A 23,895-nucleotide genomic window follows, 5' to 3' on the forward strand; every position below is an offset into this window, starting at 1 on the left:
TGGTTTTCAATTTCCAAATATGTAAAAACTAAAAACACAATAGTTATCAAAACTATCCCTAAAATTTCTAGATTAACTAGATTTTAAAAGAAAATTAGGTGTTTTATTTTACCGAAAATATGCAAGACTAAACCGATTATAAACTTTCTGAGGGACACTAAACAAATAATAAAGATTACACAATTTTTTTAGACGAAGATTACGCAATTTATTGACTGCTTAGTATCCTCACAATGTTGTTGATAGAAAATTTGGAACTAGTTCTATTCGTGCATCTCGCTTATCTTCTTGTGCATTGGTAATGAGTAGAATCTTGCTTCATTAAGAATTTCCTTACAACCCGAATGGCGAGATCGGATACATAAAACCGAATTTAATCTCCGCTTTGTTGGAAGAAATCCTGATTTCAAATGCCCAACACTTGATTAATAAAAATAATTAGAATAAGGACAATTAACAAGAAACACTTTCAATATTGATTCTTTAATTTGCAAAGTTCTTTTTTTCTTTCCTTTTCTTTTGGTGTGAAGGAGGACCAAAAGCTCAACAAATTACTCGAATAAAATCTGAGCCATAGAAGGGAATTTACAGTTTTATTCTGTTACTCTCTGGTTACAACACGAATCGCAGTAAAGAAACCGAAAATTACAAGCTCAGGTGAAAGAAAAAATGGTATCCTAAATGGTTAGGAGACGGGTTCGAGCTCTGCAGACATGAATTGGGAGCAAGAAATGTATGAACTGTTGTTTAATTCATAAATTTTCGACAGTTTGGTGCTTTACAGAGGCACGGAACTTTCAGCTCATCAAGTTCGTCCGGATCAAACAAGTAATCGTACCTGTTAAGGAATGACGAGTAAGAGGGAAACGTTACTTTTCTGAACGGAATACAGGTCGATCTAAACTAATTGAAACGGAAATTTAAAGCACAATAAGAGAGTGGAGGATTTTACGTTAGTTCTTCACCAGTGGCCACGCTGGTCTTAGCAATGAGAACAATCCGGCTGTCTTCATCACCTACACTCATAATCCTTGCATAGCAGTTGGGCATGCACTGTAGCAAATGCGGTTCAATTTAGCATTCAAGGTATGCAAAGATGTACATGTATGCAGTGCTACAAAATGCCATCTCTATTACCCCAACCGAAAAACTCCCAAGTGATTAGCTACGTCTTTAGAAAACTGGAGAGAGATTAGAGAAAATGGAACGTACCGAATGGTTGATTAAGCGTGCTATATTTCCCTTGCTTGTAGCATCAATTACTACTTCCTCGCTGATCTTGAAGAGCTGCAAAAGATAGTTCATAGACTTCAGAATCACATCCCAGTGGGATGATCCCACAAACAAATTAAATTTGAGAGAGAATGAACTTCTAGTGGTACAATGCTCTTCAACCCGATCACCATAACTTTTCTTCTATCTTCGTATTTGTGTCTAGCTTATACCATTCCTACTCGTTGTAAGAGGAGAAGCAATTTTTGAAACACTACATAAACTAATCACTTTTTGAAATTACAAGTTCCCAGCATTTTTTCCCCCATGAAATTGACTTGTTAAGCATTCTTGTATCCGTCAGGGTTGTCAGATGATACAACTCATACAAGATCATTTTCTATTGCCAAGACAATGAGACACCCTTATGGAAACAAAGGAGTATCTTAATAAATCGACTCACATAGCAATCTTTGCCTTCACGTCTGTATCGTGCTTCCCTCATATCTGCAACGCTCGGCCTCACCTTCTCTCCGCGATACTCAACAACCTGGAAATAAACATTTGGTTGCCTAAATCAAACACAAACAATATGCTCGAATACAATTCCTAGAAGTCACTCATCAAACTAAATTTTCAAAAAAAAAAAAAAAAAGGAATTAAAGAATTCACTCAAGTGTATCAACTTCTATCAGTAATGTAATCTTTATGTGGCTATACTATTAGAAATAATCTATATGAACTCACAATGCACATCCATATTACTATAAATAAATGCATATACATATACGTAAGTGCAAAGGGAACTACGGCATTAAATACCATTTCTCCTTCTTCAAAATTCCTACGAGCAAATAGGCCCCATCCATGTATTCCAGATTTACCAAAACAAACACGATGATTCTCAGTTTTCTGAAACAAAAACAACAGTAAATCAATTCTGCAGAAGAAATGTTAACGAGAATGTCCATCTCAATAAAGTAAAGCAACTACAACATATGAGAGAGTTGACGTACCTGTAAGTAGAAAAGACGATCCTTGAAGGAGGAAAAAACTTTAGAATCTTCTGCTTCCTAATAAAAGGCAATAGATGTAATTACTGTCCAACCAACCCACTAAAGAAAGAAATATATATATATATTGTCTATACAAAAAAAAATACCTTTAACATTTAGACATCAATGGAAAGTTTAAATCATACCCCATAAAAGAAAAGTTTAAATCAACAAGGACAAGAATATTACTTCAAATGTACTCAAGCTATTTATTGTGCCCAAGGAATGATGTGTTGGCCCCATTGGTCGGTGGAATATTGGCAGCCGTTCACCTCCCTGGTTAAGAATAACAAACAGAAAATAATCCATAATTCAACTCAGAAACAATAAATAATTCTATGAAAAATGATGAGATCAAAGAGATGCAAAATCATATAGCAGAAAATTACCTTAAAATTTGATCTTTTAAAAGCACTGCCTCTTGCAGCAGAGAGCGGTTCAAACTCGTTAGTCTCTGAGGTCGAAGGTTCTGATTCTGGAAGTTCAGTGCTCTCCGATGGCACTGCCCTTGCAACTCTGAAGCACCCCTTCTGATTTTGAAGCGAGCCTCTGGCAGCGAAAACCCCTGAATTGGTATGAACAACTACAACAGCATCTGGATTTGGGGGGCTGCATTAAGACAAAAGTAAACAAGATAGAAATCAATAGATCTGGCGCACAATGACTTGCAATTAAAGCCAACCACCACCTCTCATTGGTGGAGCAATAGAAAAAACTAGTTTCATTAAACATAAGAAAAATATGGCACACTTCTAACCTATGAAATGGGCAATATATCAACTTTCTTGTTATTGGTATGCCATTCTTCTCTAGACTGTGCACCTGAAAGTTCAAGATAATATTTGATCACAACTACCAACCTTTTTCACTTAATTCTAACCATAAAAGATAGGTGCAATTATACAAACTACTAAAGAAAAATTATTGCCACATTAGGATAAGATAAGGGCAGGTCTGCATAAATTTGAGATGATCTCTTTTTTAGGTCAATTGAGATGACCTTTTTAGGATGATTCAATGGACAATCATCATCACCCCTAGTGAGATGACCTTTTTAGCCAAAATGAATTATACATAAATTGTAGATTCTGACTGAGGCTGTGTACACAAAGTAATTCAACAAAATTAAACTTACTTCCATGCTGTAGCCTGCTCTTGATGCACACATTATATGAAAACCAGTTTCACATCTGCGACACTTGGTGCAGGAACCGTGAATCTGCTTACAGATTGTACAGCACTGCATTCCAGAAGATAAGGTAAATTGAAATATAGAGATTGTAAATTTGAATCATCATGTTATCACACAACCAAAATTACAGGCTATAAGTTTATTCAGAACTTGAGGAGTAAACATGGAGGATAGAAACCCCACACCCCACCCCCCAAATTAAAGAAAATTTACCGCTTTTCAGTAAAAAAAAAAAAAAAAAAAATTTAAAATAACCCAATTGCAATATCACTCAGAACATAACCTTACCTTCAAAAATGTAGATGGTAGGATTCTAAGGATTCCTACTGCAGGTTCCATTTTGTCATGATCCAAGAAACCAACTCCAGGACAAAACCAAGCACAAGTGATATGAACCCACAAGGTGTCAACATCAGTAGGCTTCAAAGCACCTCCTGAAAAAACAATTTTAAAGTCAGTAGCAGAAAATAAACATGGGAATACAGCCAACTTCATATATAAAGAGGCAGTCTTGTAAATTTCACACTCAACATGCATCAAAAGTTTAATTAATTAAAAACAAAAACTTAGTGTACACCATTAAGCTTATTCAAAAATATGCATGACTATTCATGACTATCCACCCAAGCTTCCAAAATACGGTTGAAAAAAATATAGATACTAAGCATTGTTAATTCAACAGTGACTCATCATTCATATGAAAAATAATAGTCAAATGAGAACAAAAGTACACATCTGAAGTAGGAAATAATAAATGTGATGGACAAATATTAAATAAGCAATGAAAAATCAATTTACAGTAGTGTCATTAGAAACTCCATAAGTAATAACTACTCAAGAGACTAGATATAGGTAACATACCTCTTACAGGACAAAGGCAACACTGTCTAATGACATCGGGCGTTTCACATGCTCTACAAACCCATGATGTAAAATCCTGCACATCATTTGCCCCATAGCATTCTTGGTGCACAGCTATTTGACACCTGGACATCAACAAAAATTATTTTTAAAACTTCTTGTAGACTTAGAGCTACAAAAAAGGCCCAACTTGTTCCAAAAACAAGACTAAGTCACTTATCTAAAATACAAAAATTTGGAAGACAAAAAATAGAGACAGACACCTGTTGCATATAATAATTTTATTATCCTCCCAATCTTCAACCCATCTACAAACAGCACATCTTTCCGTTGTCCACTTTGTGTTAACTGGCTCGTACTTTTCTGTTGAAGCAAAGATGCACATGAGTATCCTAACCATACAAATTCATCACACAAACGCCTCAATTGTGACATAAGCACAAGAGAAACCCCCATCTCCTTCCCAACACGCACGGACACAAACATACATACAGAAAATCAGCATCAACATGTGAAGCATGTGGCACAAATTTCACCTTTCAATAAATCAATTAGTTGCTGCTTAACTAACTTGACAGGATTCCAGCCATGTTTATTATAGTCTTCAATCTGGAACACATCCAACATTAGTATATAGACTCAATATGATGCCTAATTTTGATCAAAACAGAAAAGAGTTAAAAGTGTAACTTTTACAGTCAAAATGAAAATGAGACTGTTGATGTCTCATCAGAATTACACTGAACATAACTATGCCAATAAATGTAATAAGATCAGCCATGGAAAATCTAATCAATTTTTCAAGATGATAGATGTTGCACAAACCCATTTTTCCAGTGGTTGCATTGTGGCCTTCACTTTCACACTATGCTTCCATTTTTTTGCTCTACAGCCTGTGTGCTTTTCCCATTCACTAGGTGTCTGCATCCTTGATCCACACGAACCACACTTACAAACAATGCTGCAACATAAAATAATTAGAAGAAGCTCAAAAAATCCTTCCCAAAAACAAATTTACTTCATAATATAGTTGAAAGTTGAAACTGAGAGCATTAAATTGGTGAACTAAAACAGGCAGATTCCCAGCAACAACAATATGGTGAATGAAAAAGCACAAAAATTCATGAAGTACTTTCATTGCAATACAAGTTCTCCTTTTACAAAAGACAAGGGCTTACATATGCAGTTTTGGATTATACATTCCTTCCATTCCATTACAAACCACAGCTACCTCCTCAGGAATCAAAGATTTCTGGACGTTTGGCGCAAAAGATTTCTGAACATTTGGTGTAGAAGATTTATGGACATTTGACTTAGAAGATTTCTGAAAGTTGGGCGTATAACTGTTTCAAAAATTTGCATACATTCAGTTAACTCAATGGGAACAATAAAAAAAATCTATAAACACAGAAATTCAATTGCCTCCAAATGAAATGGAGATACAAAAAATGCATTTCTAATATACCTGGATTTTTGCTGACGTTTTACCAAACCTGACGAACAACACTTGGACTTCGCTTTGCAAGCAGGGCAATAGTAATCAGTGTGCTCTGGGTCCTGAACCATTTAGTAACCCTCCATTTGTTAACAAAAGTGGGAAAAAACAGCATAGGAGAGAAAAAAATAAATTTCAAATTAAGCATGAAAGTTACACCTCTAAAACTTTACTGGAAATTTTGTCACACTCGGCATGCACCCATACATCACAACCATCACAGCATACCTAAAACAGAGATACCAACAATCTCTCAAACCACTCAACCACATAGGTAAAGCAACAAATGATACTGAGAATAGTGATCACGATAAAAATATTGCAGATAACTCACCCAACTCCCACCATCAGAGTGGTGCCATATCTTCAGGCATATGCCACAATATTGCTTTGATTTTTTTAACTACATAAGATAAATGTAAGCACCATTAGGAACCAAGAAATATGTAAATTATATTAAGTGAATAAGAAAAAAGAAAATTCCAAGATAAGGCAATTCGAACCTTGAAACAATGTGTGCACAAACTTGAGCCCTTCATTCTTCTCATAGCTTTAGAGGGAGTAACCAAACCACAACAGTCACAAGCTTTTGCATCTTTAGGATATGCCTCCTGCAAAATAAATTCAATGGATGAAGTTTTGTTACAGAGACAATTGCACCTTGCTAGCTAACAAAATATACAAGTCATAACCTGGAAACATAAAATTACCTAAAGCTACGCTAAAAATCAAAATCTCTGCATGACAAATAGCCCAACCAAAATGAAAACTGAAAACAAAGCAAGGAGAGTTTTCTGGATCCTTGCTATAAAATTCATCTGTGTAATTCAGTTATAAAGGGTAATCCTTTTCCGTTCTTATAAAAATGTGTAACCATTTTCTTTCAGGAACATCATATAGCATTCTTCACAAAATATAAAAGGTCCGAATTATATTATTCAAGTCATGTACCCTAAACAGAAATCATGGTGAGAAGGATTCCCAGAAAAAAGAAATAAATGAAAGTCAAAGAGATGAGAAAGGTACCTGATTCTGGGTGTAATATTCCTGATCTTCATAAAAACCGTTAGCCTCTCGAAATTGGGCAGGATTTGCCTCTGGATCAGTTGTATAACTCCCTAAGCTTGTGTCCAGAAATCCATTTTCTGCTAACAACGCCTCCTCTATAGCCATCTGAAAATCACTAGGCTTGCTCTTGTACAACTGGGTCTGACCCTGAAATCTGAACAAACCAAAATTATAAAGATGCCCAAAGATTTTCCCTAAACAAATAAGCAAACTTCAAAAGACTATCTACAGACCTGTCCAAGAACTGCGTAAAGGGAAATATCATTCCCTGCTTCACCCACCCATAATCCTGCACATTAACGTTCATTTAAATTACACACTGAACAAATGTACACGAACCACACAAAAAATAAAGCATGGAGATTTTTCACCGATATTATAAACTACCCAACCTACAGAGAGGGGGATTCAAAATTGGGTGCAGGGGGAGGCAAACTGCCTTGGAGAACTAGTACAACCGACATTTGCTAAAACATAAAGTTTGAAAGGAAAGATTTACCCTCTGTGATCCATTTGTTGTCATTGAGAACCCATAGAACATCACGCATATAGCACCCGGAACGCAGCAGCTCAGAACTGATTTGGGAGCCTGCAAAATGGGATCGATAACCACAGCTGGCCACGCCGGGTAGCTCTTCCCAGACTTAGCCCAAACAACGTCACCCAAAGCAAAGTCCTGCGGCTTATATACTTCTTTCTTCTTTGCACAATTGGCATTTTTCTGTCTGTCCATGCCCCCTGAACTAAAATCACCTCTACAACCAAAATCCTTAAACCCTATACAATCCACTTCATTTTCTTCTGGTTCTTCCTTCCCAACATATTCAAACTTCTTTGACTTTTTCTTCGAAAATTTTGAATTCTTTTGCCGGTTAATATCCTCCTTGCTCTTTTTCACAAAACCCAATTTCTCAATTCCCTCTGTATCTTCTTCTTCTACTAAAACTTCATGAAAACCTTCGTCATCAAATGTCGTTGCCCTTTCTTCAAAATTAGTTTTGCTACTGTTATTTACACCAAAAACTGAATCACCAAACCTCGAAGGAGGCATTTGAATGCGCCCCCGCTTCGACCTCCGTACCGTCCCGAAGCTCCGGTTCAATGCCGGTTTCTCCGCTTTCTCTTTAGCCAAAGATTCTCGTTGATTCATCTTCTCTTTCGCCATAACTGCTCGTTGATTAATCAACCGCTCTAAATTCGACGGTCCCTCCCTCGCGGGCCAAAACGGCTCGTCGTTGTGCGAAGAACCCGAACGGCTGCTGAAATCCTCCGCCTCGCCATTGCCCGCTCCATCGCACCGAGTTGTTTTCTGCTTCTTCGAATAATCGGAAAACTCAAAGGTTTGAGGTTCGGGATCTTCGAGCGTGCAGCGTTTCAGATTCGGCATTTCCAATTTCTCCGGACGTTTGATTATCATATTCTAATCATCCAATTCGACGAGCTCAGCCTTCGATTTCAATAAACCAAACCCTAATTTCACATTGAACCCCCAATCTTAAACCTTCAACAAAAAACCTCAATGAGTCGAATTGTAAAAGGCTTTAAAATCCGCGACCGTTCTCGGAAACACTTTACTCCTTCTGGAATCGATGAAAACCCCTCAATTCGGAAGAGAAAACCCTAATTCAAGCAAAAACAGCAGAATCGGAAGAAATTTGAAACGATTTTGAAACTTTCTCTTCGCCCAAACACAGACAACAATATAGTAATATGCAGAACAGAGCTCGGAATTTTGACCTTGCAGTCGTAATGACAGAATCAGAACAATTTTCTCAGGAAAATCAAGCAAAAACTTCCCCGGAAAATTAGCAGAGAGAAAACTTCGAGCTGTGTTCGTCACACATACACACAGAGGTTCCGTTTGCCTTAAACCACAATTTTCAGTTTCGCACACAACGACGAATTGCTTATATAATTTATTATTATTTAGAGGATAATTAGAATTAAAATTCTAATTAGTATTTAGATATGGGGCGACGTGTCGTTTTGGCCATTTGGCTCCAAAATTGGGAAAGGAGGGAGATGTTGGAAACTTTTGACGCGTGAAAGCGCGAACCCAAATGTACTAGGGGAAGTAGCAATGGAATTTCGCAAGAGGTGGCTGGCAGACTAATTTTTCCCTTCATGTAGCCTAAGTACCAGATAAGGCGATCGAATGAACTCGGATTGGAAATTTCATATATTTTCTCGCTTTCCACTGAATCAATTTCTTGGGCCGCTCCGAGCTCAAAAGTAGTTAATTTGTTTCATTTAGCTTGGCCTATATTTTTTTCTGTTTACAATACAATATTTTAAAATACTTTAATTTATGAGTAATGAGACTCGAACTCAAGTGTAAGAAAGCGGACACACAGCAATTTGGTTAATATGAAACCAAACTATTTAGTGTGCATGTGTCTGAAGAATTATATAGTCACCTCCCATTCTCTTAAAAGCACTTTCTCAACCTCATTTGACGTTTTCAACTTCTCCATCCTTCAACTCCATCATTTTCTTGTTTATTAGGCAGTTTCTATTTTTCTTTACTCTTTTTGTCTGAGATTGAGATTTGAAGAGCATAGGTTAAGAGATGGACTGAGATTATATTAAAATTGTTGTTGTGATGGTGTATGTTTTGAGATTTTCATTTAAATTAGAAGCAATGATAGTGTGATCGCTCGGAGTAGCAAAGCTATTTAACTTGCTCGCAAACTTGAGGTCTCCAAATTTGGAGCATTGATTGTTGGGAACAAGTATCTTGCAACCAAGAAAGTGGTGGACAAGTTAGTTCTCGTTATACAGGTTTGGTGTGAGCAAATGTCTCTTTGATACTTATGTTAAACTTTTTGGTGTGAGCAAATGTCTCTTTGATACTTATGTTAAACTTTAGTGAATTGAACGAATACAAAAGCTTCGGTTTCTTGGTATATGAACAATTGACTCTTTATGCTTAAGTTAGACATCATGTGTAATGTCCAATGATTGACTTATTCAAGATCGCCATTTCGCCTATTAAGACATTAGCTGTTTGATTTTAAGAGATGTGACAAACAGCCTGAATTAAGAATCTCATTTAAATATATCTCTTAACCACATTGAATTTTGTTGTTAGCAAATGGACCATGATTGTAGGGATTATTATCCCCTTGTTGATCTTTTGCAAGATCAGTCCTTATCCGGTCATGTTGATCTAATTTTTCCATCATGCCTTGTTAGGTTTAAGGAGGGGTTTGGACTTCGCTAAGCCACATCGGCTCAATAACTTTGATAAGATAAATGGCTCGTTAGTTGGATCATGCCACGCCTATAACACTTGAAGGACATTTTTGTCCTCCCAACTCCTAAGTTGTTTGTTTATTATTCTTAGGATTAGAAGGTTGTGGAGCCAAAAATATTATTTCACATAATATCTTGTAATTACTCACACAATTTCACCACATATGGCCGGCCACTATTCTCCAAATAGGGTCCGCCATTCCCCTATAAATAACCATATTATCCCACTAAAAAGCTAAGACATTTGCTACCCACAAACTCCTAAACACATTCTTTTCAGAATTCCAACTTTGGCATCGGAAATTCTTCGGCCAAAGCCCCTTATTCATTGTGGGCGCGTGAAACTTTTGTCTTAATTTTAGGTGTTATTATTTTGCAAGTGCATTTTCGTCAAAGGAGAAGATGCGGAAATTTGCATCCACAAATTCGTGCTTTCATTGAGAGTTTGATTATCACGCTCGAATAAAACTCTCGCATTCAAAGCTTCTCATTTATCGTTTGTTCGTAAATTTTTCATACTATCTTATTCCTAGAATTTTTTTAATTCTTTAAATAAAGGTAAGAGAAAAATACAATGGCAAGAAATTCATAAACCACTACGAACGAAACTTCCTACATTCAAAGATCTTGATCGAATGATGGAAGACGAGATGTAGCCCCACCATGACGATCCACGAAGCTCAATGCGATGGCAAGATGAGCAACTTTGCCACCACGGAGCACCCTATGGCAGTGGGGAGTGGGTCAGCTCTATGGCAGCGGGACCATCAGGCCATAGCTTAAGCAGCGCGAGCCCTAGAGGTAGTCCAGCTTGCTAACACCGTAACAACCCAAGCCCACACGTCAACAACAGCAGCCTGGCACGCTCAGGCCCACGCCACAGAGCAGCACTAAGCCTAGGCCTATGCCATTTTGCAGCGCTAAGCCAAGGCATGCGCCGCACAATAGCCGACCCAAGCCTCGCCAAAGAAAGAGCAAGCCCAAAGCACGAGTGCTCCAATAGCCCAGCCCACAACGGTAGCCCAACTCGCTTCCTCAACCTGATCTGCTCCAGCGACTCGACTTGCTCTCGCGGTCCAACTCGTCTTCCAGCCCACTTCTATGGCCCACCTAGCTACCCAAACTGGTATAAGACCGGTTCAACCATCCCGACTTCAGATTTCTGGACCGACAATTGAACCAGAGGTATTTTCACCCAAGTTCTCCATAGGTTTGACATATCCCAACTCAAATTTCACGCTTAGAGTTCATTACATTTCCACTACTCAAGGAGATGTATACCGTCCAAGCTTTTGCAACCTAAATGGTGAACAACATTTGTCTTGACAAGTTATAGAGTTGACAAGCGCCCTCGCGCAGCAGACGACCTTGGTGAATCAACTTTTGCAACATACCGAGATGCAGCACGCCCCAGACGAGGTGTCTCGAAGTAAGACAAGAGCAGATGATAAACCTTTCCAGCAGCGTTACAAAAAATAGTCTATCGACCAGTCACGAACCGAGCGTTTAAGTAGTGTACACTCCCGATTGGGCCCCCGAGATAACATATATTTTTGTCTTAGCGCGCGGAGGAGCGTGCACTCTCGGTTAGGCCCCAAGATGAGCATACACTCAAGGTTAGGGCCACACTCCAATAATTGACATGAGTAACCTTCTAGCCGAAGTGTTCATTCACAGCTAAGCTTGCAAAAATCATAATTCACCTCATATTGGAGTAAGCAGCACGACGGACGGATAAAAGCAGTCAAGCTTATACTCCAACCTCTTAATCTTCTTGGCATAAGAGTAAGCATCAGCTGCCATAGTCATTGTCATCTCCTTGGTAGCTTTGGTATCATTTTGGTCAATGAGCATAGACTCAGCTGCCAAAATCACCATTTTCTACATTATGGTAAGCAGAACAATTCTTTTGCAAAGAAACTTGGGCAAACAACCTATATGACGCCATCAACAAGTTTGGCACACACGTCCATGTTTTCAAGCAGATCGGGTTTTAAAATCGCACAGATCTCAGCAGACTCTCTAGAAACAGGCTTAGTGGATTTCTCATAACTACCCATGCGAGCAGTCTCATCTTTCTCAGTAAGAAAATCAGTCCCAGTAGCAAGAGAAGTAGGCCTTGGCGTCACTTTAGCAACAGAGTCCACCTTATAGCTCTTTATAGTAGCAAGCATCTTCAAAGGCGAATCGAACTTAGTTCCAAAAGGACGTCTCAGTATAAACTTTGGCACTGGGGGCACAACGAAACCTCTACGCTGAGCAATCCTATCAATAATTGTACTAGCTATCTTCGGCATAAAAGGCGTCACATGCTTAAATCTAGCAACCTCATCTTTGTTTCCCCTTAGAAGAAGTCAAGTCAATCACAAGCTTCTCTGCAGCACGTGGACCCTCATGAGTAGCGGAGGAAACCCCTCACTTTCCATTTCCCTTTTTATATTTTCCTTATCTTTCTCTTTCCCCCTCACTTTCTCTCTTTCTCTCTTAAAGCTCTCCCGAGCTCTCTATCATCTGCAAACTATCTCTCTCATCTCTGAGCTTCACTTACACAACAAAAACAACCCCAAAAGTCATCATATGGAGGTATAGATCTTGAACCCCAATCTCAACTGTGACAGTCATAGTGCACCCTTCCGACGACCAGCTCCGACAACTTTTGTGACTTTTTCGAAGTGGGTAAGTTTCTAGAAACATGTGGGGGTGTACTTTAAGGTTAGACCGAAGCTTGTCCTAAGTTGTACACACTTGTTAAACACAAAAATATCTCGGAGATAGGTTTTCCGAGTTTTTTCGGCAAACACCACCACTTTTGAGGTGTTTTCCTGTCAAACCACGGTGAGAACTATGAGTTTCGTGCAAGGTACCATTCTCGTCATCTCGTTGAGAGCTATGATTTTCGTTTTTGAATCACTCCGTTTGGTTGAGTATTGTGGAAGTTATGAGCGTTTGAAATTTTGCTCATAAACTGGCTGATCCACAGCCTAAAACCGGGTCGACCCGACCCGATAGCCTTAAACCCAGATCCAAACCCAAGTTGCTACCCAGCCTAACTGTCCAGCCCAAACCCATATTTGTGATCCACTAAACCCAGCTCAGAAACAAACCTAACCCAAGTCTTCGGCCCACTAAACCAAACATAGAACCAAGCCCAACCCAGAACCCAGATCCAACTCGGATCTAACCCGACTCAAATTCGACCCAACCTAGTCGGATCCTAGATCCCAGTCAGCACGTGGGTGCACACGTGGGCCTGCAAGTGAATGCGCTTGGGTGCTTATTTTGGCCGGCGCGTGGAGCACACGTGCCTCCACCAGAAGTATTGTGCTCCGCCACTGTCCACGGATGTGCTGGTGACTTTTCAAGCGATTCAACTCGGTGCGTGGCCTTCCCGTGGTGACGGGTGAGGGTACCTGAGGTTCCCTGTTAGGTTTTTTGACGTCCTAAATTCGTTTATGACGTTCGTTTTTTGAAATTCAACTGTTTCAGTAGAGTTTTATTAATTGGTCCCTTAAAGTGCTTAAGTGCGTTTGTTAGTGGCGTTTTCGTACTCCCTATTTCACACGGATCTTCGACGACGGAATATATGTGAGTGGACCCCTTCTAAAATGCATGATTTTACTATTAGAAATGCATATATGAAAGCATGATTTAATGGCTACGTTTTATGAAACGTTTATGAGTAAATTGGAATTACGCTTTATGAAATATCATGCTTTACTGGATTTATGTTTACTGAGATATATATGATATGATGTTTGAGCTACTGAGCTCTGATGAGATATATTTTGGAAAGATTATGTTCAATAATTTTTATGTGCTTATTCAGTGGTTACTCATACTATGTGCCTATGGGCGGAAGATACTTATATATGGCTTCGGCTGGGCGTTTGTAGATAGTTTCAGTCGTAAGATACTTATATATGGCTTCGGCCGGGCATTGGTAGATGACTTCAGCCAAAAGATATTTATATATGGCTTTGGTTGGGTGATGTAAGACATTCGGGCGATTTTGATACCACTATTAAGCACACTATATATCATATATGTTTTATGAAGTTTTATGGCATGCTAGGATTTTCGAAAAACCTATTACATATTATACTATTGAGTTTTCATAAACTTTGAGGGTTAGTGCGTTGATAAATAATTGTTTTAGTATTACTTATATATATCAACTTGGTCTACTCATGTTTTGTTTTACGCCCCCTCAGGACCTAGGAATGAGGCATACGATCCGAGTCACGAGGCATTCCCATATCATTGACTTTGTGTCATTCTCTCCGCTTGGACATTCTTGTAATGGTACTTTCTATTACACATTCTGCTTGTATTCTGAATTAGTAGTATGCTCTGAACATGTCATGCATTATCACTATTATTTTGTTGGCAGTTAAACTTATTATATTATTTTGTTAAGGTTGTATTTGAATATTACATTGTGTAGTTATGCGCGAAATTTATATGCATGTTTGACTTGTTCTCGGCATATGCATTCATAAAATGGCTTACGTCACTCTCGGGTGTCAGCCAGCATGTGGCCATCCCATTGTCCTTCGAATATCGAGATCGGGGTGTGTCACCAATCGCCTCTGTTATGCCACTTGTTTTGATCATTTCTCTCACTTACTTTTCACCCACTTTTGGTTCCTTTTGTGTTCCATCACTTGGAATCACGACTTGGGTCTTCAAAACATCTCCATTTACCACTTGTTTCACCTCCCACTCTCCCTTAACATTATTCTCTTTCCTCCTAAAATCTCTACACCGACAAACACATATTTTAGATATTTTTTAGAGTTGATGGCTTGGAAGCCATTGAAAAAATCTGAAGCTTCAGAGCAGCCACCAAGAGATTGCTTTATCTCTATTTTGTTGTGTTCATCTATATGGTAAGCATTAAGTTCTAGCTCACTCATATGATAACTTTATCTACAGTTTTGTTGGAGCCAAAGTAGAGTGGAGTGGAAAATTTTGAGTCCTTCAATCCTCAAACAAGTAAATCTTGTAATAGTATCGAGAAGACGAACATCGTCTCCTCTTGTCACTTATGAGGGAGGAGGCGGTATCTACAAGAAAACACTCTGATACTCAAGTCAGTCTTTGTTCAAATGATTACAGCACAAACATTGCGCTTGTTTGTTGTTTCTCACTTGTTGACACGTGAATTACTTCTTAAAGCTATTATGAATCTTTGTTGACATGTTGCATTGCTTGACACATAGTTGTTGCTAAAACCACCGAGTCATACATTGACGCATCAGTTTGGATTCCTAGGTTGTTCATTGTGTATGTGATATTCACATATGATACACATGTGTCATCTTTTGTTAGTCCGTATTGGTTGACAAACTTAATCATTTATTCATGTTTTGTCACCACACTTGTGTGCGTACCAATTGTTTGATGAAATGCCACAATGAAATATGGTTTCATATGATGCTGAGGTACAGATGGGGTGTTGGGGGAGGGGGGAGGGGGAGCGAAATGAGCAGTCGCACATGGCCCCAAATTTTATGGGGCCCTCAAAATTTTTGTTATCTAATATTATGTAATAATGTTCTATGTTTAAAAAAATTGTTTTTGTTAGCACTTTAAAATCTCATTGTGCACTCTTTATAAGTGTACTTTTTCATTTCTAAATATAAAAATTTGGAGTACAATGAGATATTTTTAGTGTCAATAATAACACCCTAAAAAACAATATTTTTTCGATTTTATTATATAATAATGTGTTATATTCAAGTGAAACTTTAAAGTAAGAGTCTTAAAGTTTATTTTTCACGTTTGGTTGTTAAGATTGAACTATTTTTTTATTATTTAGTGAAGGTTATGTTTGTAACTCTTTTTACTAATAAATACTAACATTTGTAAACTTGCAATCAGTGAGTGCTAAAGTTTGTTTTGATTTAAGCGATTGTTTTCTAGCATCAATACATTGTCCTACATTTTTGAAAATATCTTAAGAAGGGGTCTTTTTATGAATTTCGCACCGGACCTCCGAAATTTCAGAAACGGTCCTGCTGAGGCACTTAGTTGTTGCTAGATCTTTCGGCTTCTAGATATAATCACACATATTCACCTCCTTAGGTGTTTTGGCGACTAGGCAATGGATTTCAAATATTTTTTTTACTATAAGTTTGGTATGTTTAGCGTAGACGAATTTCAAATCATGGCTTCGTCTTGATAGTTTTTCATTTCCCACCAAGTTTATTATTATTTTTCTTTTACTCAACGATATTCTACTTTAATGGGATAAATTGTATTATACCCTACGAGGAGGAGATTAGGCTAGCTCCAAAGGGGCCAGCCACTGACTAGGTATCAAACTCAATACAAATATAATATGTTATCACCCTCTATGTGAGTCGAACCTGATACCACTGATGTAGAACTAAAGGATAATACCACTAGACCATAATATTAGTTGGCATTTAAAATTTTATAATGTACAACAAAATCAAAAATGTGATAAGTTGTGATACCAATTAAATTCTCTAAGCTAAGTTATATTGAATGAATAAAATCCAATGGGAAAAACTTTCCATAAAATGGTATACAAAAGATTAAAGAAAAATGAATCTAGGCCAAATAAAAGCAATGCACATAAAAACATTAATACACATATGATGTGTTTCAAAATCAAACAAAATAACATATACAATGGTTATAAGACAATGTTTATAAGAAAATAGTTCAACAAACAACTAAAATACCAAAATATCAAGTCAAAATGAAGCAAATTTACGAGCCCAATACACAAAATTAATGCGAACAAAAAGACGCACCAACACTTACAAAGTGAAGGAAATTAAGTATAAAAATCTTGTCTTGATTTATTTTAGACAACAACATGCTATGACGCTTTAACATAGTATTGGAAAGCAATAATGCCTATGTACCTTAGTATGACTTCGTGCCCTCACCGATCCCTCCCTCCTCCTTTCCCCACCCAAAACATTTAAATTTCACCAACTAACGCTATCGTTTGTAAAAAAAAAAAAAATTGATGTGCATATACAAAAAAAAATCAACTTTAGATTAAGAGGAATTGAGATAGAGATTACCCTCGATGATTATTTTTCATTCAATAATCAGAGTGTTACCTTTGATGAAAAGGCCTTCACTTGCAAACTCCTCGTTTATAATGGAATGAAGATGAGAAAATCTAATAGAGGATTTAGCAGAGGATTTAGTACCACCAAAATCTCCTTTAGCCGACCAACCTCGATTGTCTATCTCTTTGTTCGTTCGCTCATTAGAAACCCTAATGAGAGATAGAGAGATAAAGTTGCTTTTATACTCACATGTGTGAAATTTCCACAAAATCCTTCCCATATATGATCATTTAGTATTAGTGGGCCTACTAGGCCTTTTTTAGATTGAAATTGTCATACAGCTTAAGTCACAACTTAATGGGTTCAAGCCCAATGTGCCTAAAATCTTAAATTATTTTAAGGCCCACACTAAGAGCAACTCCACCCATTTGGACGATAATTGCATGGGCTTTTGGGCAATTTGCAATTATTGCCTTAGTAAACAGTAATCGCCTGAGGACATCTCTAACCCTAAAAATAAATCATCGGGGCAATTAGTATTGAAAATTGTTTTAACAAAAAATTAATAAAAAATACTTTTTTATTATTATAACTACCTTATTTTCTTAAAAGTGATCATCTCTCTAGAAAACTCATGTGTCCCACTCTCTCTCCATTTCTATCTCCTCATCTTCGCCTCCCATCATTTTCTCCCTCACCTCTATTTCTCATCCCATAGAACATTTAATCACCTAATTTATCCACGGGATGCCTTGCATCCTCATTTATTACTCGTAGGAGAATAAAGGGTTTGGTCAAATCGTCGTCTTCAACGAGAGGAATCTTGCAACAGCTCGTCATCTTCAGTTGGAAAGAACAGTGACTTGTCTGATGGGTCGGAATCCGACGTCGTATCTGAGTTTCCAAAGCTTAGGTCGTCTTTAGTTGGAAAGAAGGTCGACGAGGGGGAGAAATCCAGTGTCGAAAAAGTATTTGACGAGGTTAACGTTAGCCTGACGTCAAATTCATCGAGGTGCTAAGGCGGGCATGAATGGCTCGAGTGCTCGATTTGTGAGTGTAAAGCCCACTGGATAGCCCAACTAATATTTATCTTCACTTGTAAGTAAGAGATCAAATTTCATAACCAATTTATCTTAACCTCCTTAGTGTTGGTATATATCGTTGTATATAAATTTCAGAAACAATCGTTACTCTTCTATCTCTAGGAACCTTGAAAATATAGTAGATTTGGTAATAGGCATTTGAAAACCAAGGTTCACAAGACTTGATGGGCTTATTCTTCACATTATTGGGTTGGGCTTCAAGGTCAGACCTATGTAAAATAATAGACCAAATGACATGTTTCAAAAACACTGCTACCCTATATACCTATAACAATATATTCCTCCCAAAACTTTTCGGAAAATCCCTGTCTCTCTCTAAAGCTGACCTTGAGGGTAGCCGGAGTAGGCGTCTGCCTAGGGGCCCCACTTCGGAAAGGCCCCCAACTTTTAGGCGGAGCTAGGCAAGTCTGGACGGGGATGGGCGAGCACTATGCGGGCTTATATGTAAACGCCGGAATCTGAAAATCTTTTGTTGCACGGTTGGCCTCGCGCATGGAAGAAGACAACTCTATTCCCAACATCATTTTAATTGCACAATTTTGCTTAAGATTGTCCTACCATCTTTTTTTTCTAGCTGCATGTCTTCTCCCTTTTAAATAGTCTCCACCATCTTTTTTTTTTTTTTTTTGCTTCTCTCTTAAATATCACATTTATGTTTATTTTTATGGGGTTTTATTACCCTATTTTAAGATCACACCACATATATCTTTATTATGTACCTAAAAGGCTAATACTCTCACATTTTTTAAAAATGACATTATTTAATGTTCAAATTAATTAGTTTATATAATATATAATAAATTATTCAAATCTGCCTTGTCTGCCTAGGCGCGTATACGGAAATTACTATCATCTTCACTCTAGTATTTTCCCTAGTTGTAAGATGTTGTCTCTGTAATCCAACCATTCATTCATTTATTGAATGCAATAAGTAACATTGCAACAACAGAAAAATGATTGGAATTTGGCGTACTGGGTATGGACTTGTAACATCTCACATCGTCCAGGGGAGTGGATCATGTAAGCCTTATATATATATTCTCATCTCTACCTAGCACTAGGGGTGGGTTCAAAAAACCAAAAATCGAAAAAAACCGAAAACCGAACCGAACCAAATCCGAAAAAACCGAACTAAACGAAAAAACCGAACCAAATTGAAAAAACCGAACCGAACCAAACTCTTTTGGTTCGGTTCGGTTTTGGTGGTCTAGGAACCGAACCAAACCGAACCGAACCGAAATAATTAAATTAATATTTTTTTAATTTTATTTATGTAATTATTTGATTTTATTATATTAGAATATGATACTTCGGACTGCTGTTTTGGTAGGACTTGTTTGCTTTCCAATTCAAATTGTCTTCTCATCTTCTCCATCTACAACAAAAATTAGAACTTATACCATTACATGCAATATTTCTAGTTTATATCATTAAGTGCAACACATATATAAGAACACATATCTCAACTGCACTACAGTTGATTAGGGAAAACAGTGTATAAAAGTCTCATGAGTTTATTAAACACTACAAGATCAAAAACAAAATTCAAACTTTCTCACCTATGGCCAAGTATAGTAGCTTCCTTGGCCTAACAATTTTGAAAAGTATATCAATATATTCAAAAATATTGATGAACACCTCTTCAAAATTTGCTGGTGGTAGAAGTTGAACACAAAATGTAGAAATTATATTATGTAACCACATATATGGATAAAAAAAATTCGGACCATAAAGATAAAGAAAATATCAAAAATTGTTACCTAGACAATAACCAAAATACATAGTATATTATAGAATGTTTATCTTATTGCTAGTGAAGAATACATGTATAGAGAGAGAGAGAGAGAGATAGAGAGAGAGAGAGAGAGAGAGAGAGAGAGAGAGACTGAGAGAAAGAGAGGAATGAATAAGGTCGTACTCCATCATCATCGTCTAAAAATAAATCTATTTACAGCTAAACCTTAAACCCAAAATATTTAAAAAAACCTTTATGTTATAATTCTAGTTGAACTTTAAATGTTTATTTTCATTATCTTTAAGTCTAGTCGGAATATTTATGTTATGATTGTGTTGGATATGTTAAAATTTAAGATTTCAAAATTTTTAATTTTTTGAAAAAAAAACCGAAACTGAACTGAAAAAAAATTGAACCAAACCGAATCGAACATAAATTTCGGTTCGGTTTCAGTTTTGGCAAAAAACCGAACCGATTTGAACCGAACCCACCCTTACCTAGCACGAGGCTTTTTGGGAGCTCAATGGCTTCAGGTTCTATCGGAACTCCGAAGTTAAGCGAGTTCGCGCGAGAACAATCTCATGATGGGTGACCCACTGGGAAGTTCTCGTGTGAGTTCCCAGAAACAAAACCTTGAGGGCGTGGTCGAGGTTCAAAGCGGACAATATCGTGCTACAGCAAAGTCGAGCCCGGGATGTAGTGGGGGCCCAGGCCGGGATGTGACAGACTTTTCTTTCGGTTTGAATTGGTTGAAAAATTAGATTATGTAAACTTAATAAGTACATTTGTATCTAAATACGCGAGACGGGTAGTATTTGAGTAATGTTTGTATATCTTTCTTTTATATATATATTAATTATTAATGATATTTGATGTAGGAATGGATTTTTCATGTGTTTAGTAAATTTTTTTACACATGTCAATGTACAAAGGGTCAAGAGTCAGAAAACTCTACAGCCCCACTTCGAAGACTCACCTAGGGCCCCAAAATCTCATGGCCAGCCTTGCCTCTCTCTCTCTCTGGCTACTAGCTTAGAGCAACTTTGCTCACCTCTAAGGTGAGGGCAATCAATACGGGGCAAGCATTAGGGGCATGTCACGTTCGAAAACCAAATGAAAAAGCGAAACCAAAAAAACCAAATTGAAAAAAATAAAAGAAAAAAGTTGAACCGAACCGAAACATGTTGATTCTGTTTTAGTCTCAGAGGTTCAAAAACCAAACCGAATCAATGCTCCAAAAAATTTAAAAAAAAAAAAAAAGCCCAAACCGAATTATTGAAAACAACCGTTGTGCAATATACAGCATGTTCGAGTACGACGTCGTATGGTAACCCTAATGTAACCCTCCCTAATTTGTGAATTCCTTCAGAACTCCATTCCACTCGCCTCCTTCGCATCCAGAACTCCAGAGTGCAAACCACTCTCTCTCTCTCTCTCTTCAGCCTTCACTGCTGCAGCCTGCCACAGTGCCACTCGCCGTCGCGGCCTTCGCCCTAAACCCTTTCTTATTCGCGAATTCCTCCAACTAGAGTTCAGAAACCGCTTGCCGCTCGCAGTTTTCGGATTTCAGTCCGCCTTCGCTCGATTCGTCGCTGTCTTCTCCGTACTTCTTCTTCGCCCTTTGCTCTGCTCCTCCGCCGCCCTCTGCAGTCTTCTCCCACCCACAACACACTATCTGTTTATATCTCTCTGTCAGAAGGCTTCTACCAGTTTCCATTGGCTCTCTACGATTCTCAGAAGCAAAAATTCAGTTTCCCTCTCAAGCTCTTCGATATTACACAGGTATTCAGTTTACCCCCTTAACTTTCTGTTTGGATGCCGAGAAAATCACGGAAAAGATGCAAAATTGTCAAAATTGAGATGGATATGATGGTGAAATAGTAAAAGGTTTGAGCACGAATTTTGTGACGGCAGAAAACGCTGCGAAAAAAAAATCCGAAGAGGGCCCCAAGTCCTTGCTAAAGATTTTGCACTGTGACTTTCGCAACCTCTTCGAAATTGAAATTGAAAACTGGGGTTTGATCTGGTATCAGCCTCAGTGGATGGGTCGTATGAAAAGGCGTGGGGTTACATTCTAATATTGAATGCCAGCCTAGACTGCTCCCAACATTTTAATAGTTGCTAGTACGCTAGTTGCTATCTGCCGTCACGAAGTTCCTGCATTGATCAAAGATCTTTCTGCTGATCCATCTATGTGAATGTGATATGATTGTGGCGGATTGCCGTTATTTGTTTCGGTCTAGATTTGAAGTTCGGATTTTTTGTTGTGGTTGAAAAATTGGGAAAAAGGTTTGGGATTTATGAGAAAATGCTGTAGAACCCAATTTTTTTCTTTGAAATTTGATGGTATGGGGTCAAGCCAGTGTATGTTTGATTTGATTGTATGAGCTTTAACTTGTTGGTTGTATGATTGAATCTGTAGGTTGTGTTTTCTTGTTTTCAGATTGCAGGTAACTCTAGTGTTTCCGATGGCAGTGTTGATATTGTGCATTTAAAACAAATCCTTTGTGTGTATAATCTTATTGTAAGTGAATGGTGCATGGTTTTTATGTGATGGGTTGCCAAGTTTGTGCGGTTTTGGTCGTCTGGATGCCCGCATTTCCTTTCTATGAGAGGTTTTATGATGTTTGGCATTAAATTTTGCCTCGAGTTGATGATTATCTTGTTTTCATCTTGGTCAATTAGGGTATCCCCTTGTTGATGTGTTTAGCTATTTATTTTTCATATGCATAGCTGCGCGTTCTCTACTGGTAGCAAGAGTCCATTTAATCACGTTAATTTCCTTGTCTTCCATTTTGATTGTTGAAGAGTCTCTCTGCTGGAGTGTCTGTTTCTAGAGCTACCAAGATTCTATTTGTCTCCTCCCCCACAGTTAATCGCCTCTTTTTTCACCTTGAAGCCATTGGCGACATTCAGATTTGATTCCCATATCAATTGTGCGCAAACACGTCACATGAAAGTATAGGCATTACTGTTTGGTTCAACATGGCCTTTACATCGTGTTCTAAAGGTTGATGTGATTACTTGTTCATTTGAGTGTTTGACCATGTATTTCGAGTTAACTCTGTGAAAAGTATTGCGTGTTGTGCCTTGTTTAGGAGGCGGTCTAGCTGGGATCAACCCGTACATCTTCTGAATCAGTTTATGACTCAGGTATTCAAGTTCTGGACAAGAAGAGAACACAATAGTGTGAAATGAAATTTGAGCAATGTCAGCCCTGGCAGCATCCTTCGACATGCTCTGAATTGTGTAAAATAGTAGAGAAATGTCAGTTTTCCTGGGCTGCAGACGTTTGTACCTAGAGTGATATGTAGTGCTTATTTAAGAAAAAAAGAGGCCACTGTTGTTTTTGATATCTGAAATATTCAAGATAATGACACTGCATTTGCTTGTTCGTTTCTGAAGATGACAATGTATCAGCGGGCGCGACCCACCCACACTATCTCTCATACAAAAAATAAACGGATGAGATTGAAAATATAAGATCTAACATTTCTAGAAATTAAATCTAATGGCTAAAACACGAGTCACTGAGTGCTACATTGCATTGAAGTTGGACTCCAAATGTAGTATATCTATCATTTATGAGTTTCAAATGCGTAGGTTTCGAGCAAGTGATTTGAAAAAAGAAAGGGTTTCCTATGAGAATTATTATCGGTACAAAATTTTATTGGACACTTCTGGTAAGTGTATTTATTTTCTTCTTTTACATGTGGTAAGTTTAAAATGCACAATTATACTTTTAGAGTGTCAATAACAGTTATCGTTCTTGGTCTAGGAGTATTTCTCTTCATCTAGAAGTGAGAGGTCTTAGGTTCAAATCTAGTGGATGGCGAATTCAATACTAAATTAGGTTGCTTATTG

The 23,895-nt window shown here is 37.8% G+C and overlaps 1 protein-coding gene and 1 long non-coding RNA gene across 2 annotated transcripts; one reads left to right on the forward strand and one right to left on the reverse strand.

Moving 5' to 3' along the window:
• Positions 1–453: 453 nt before the first annotated feature.
• On the reverse strand, positions 454–8,979 carry LOC103414641 (histone-lysine N-methyltransferase ATX3). The gene is made up of 23 exons (XM_008353035.4): positions 7,383–8,979; positions 7,117–7,172; positions 6,842–7,037; positions 6,319–6,426; positions 6,150–6,218; positions 5,975–6,043; positions 5,786–5,877; positions 5,499–5,663; positions 5,146–5,281; positions 4,857–4,929; positions 4,584–4,683; positions 4,321–4,445; positions 3,748–3,893; positions 3,403–3,507; positions 3,025–3,089; positions 2,657–2,876; positions 2,457–2,543; positions 2,229–2,285; positions 2,035–2,124; positions 1,676–1,762; positions 1,213–1,287; positions 953–1,053; positions 454–838 (listed from the first exon to the last, which is right to left on the reverse strand). Exons 1-23 carry the CDS (start codon positions 8,298–8,300, stop codon positions 748–750), a joined length of 3,231 nt encoding a protein of 1,076 aa, XP_008351257.3. The 5' UTR covers positions 8,301–8,979; the 3' UTR covers positions 454–747.
• Positions 8,980–21,355: 12,376 nt separating this feature from the next.
• Positions 21,356–23,435, forward strand: LOC114823856 (uncharacterized). The gene is made up of 2 exons (XR_011582398.1): positions 21,356–21,813; positions 23,185–23,435. It is a non-coding gene; the product is annotated as an uncharacterized lncRNA (long non-coding RNA).
• Positions 23,436–23,895: the final 460 nt, after the last annotated feature.

Source organism: Malus domestica, chromosome 01, assembly GCF_042453785.1.
Source record: "Malus domestica chromosome 01, GDT2T_hap1".
NCBI classification, from domain to species: Eukaryota; Viridiplantae; Streptophyta; class Magnoliopsida; order Rosales; family Rosaceae; genus Malus; species Malus domestica.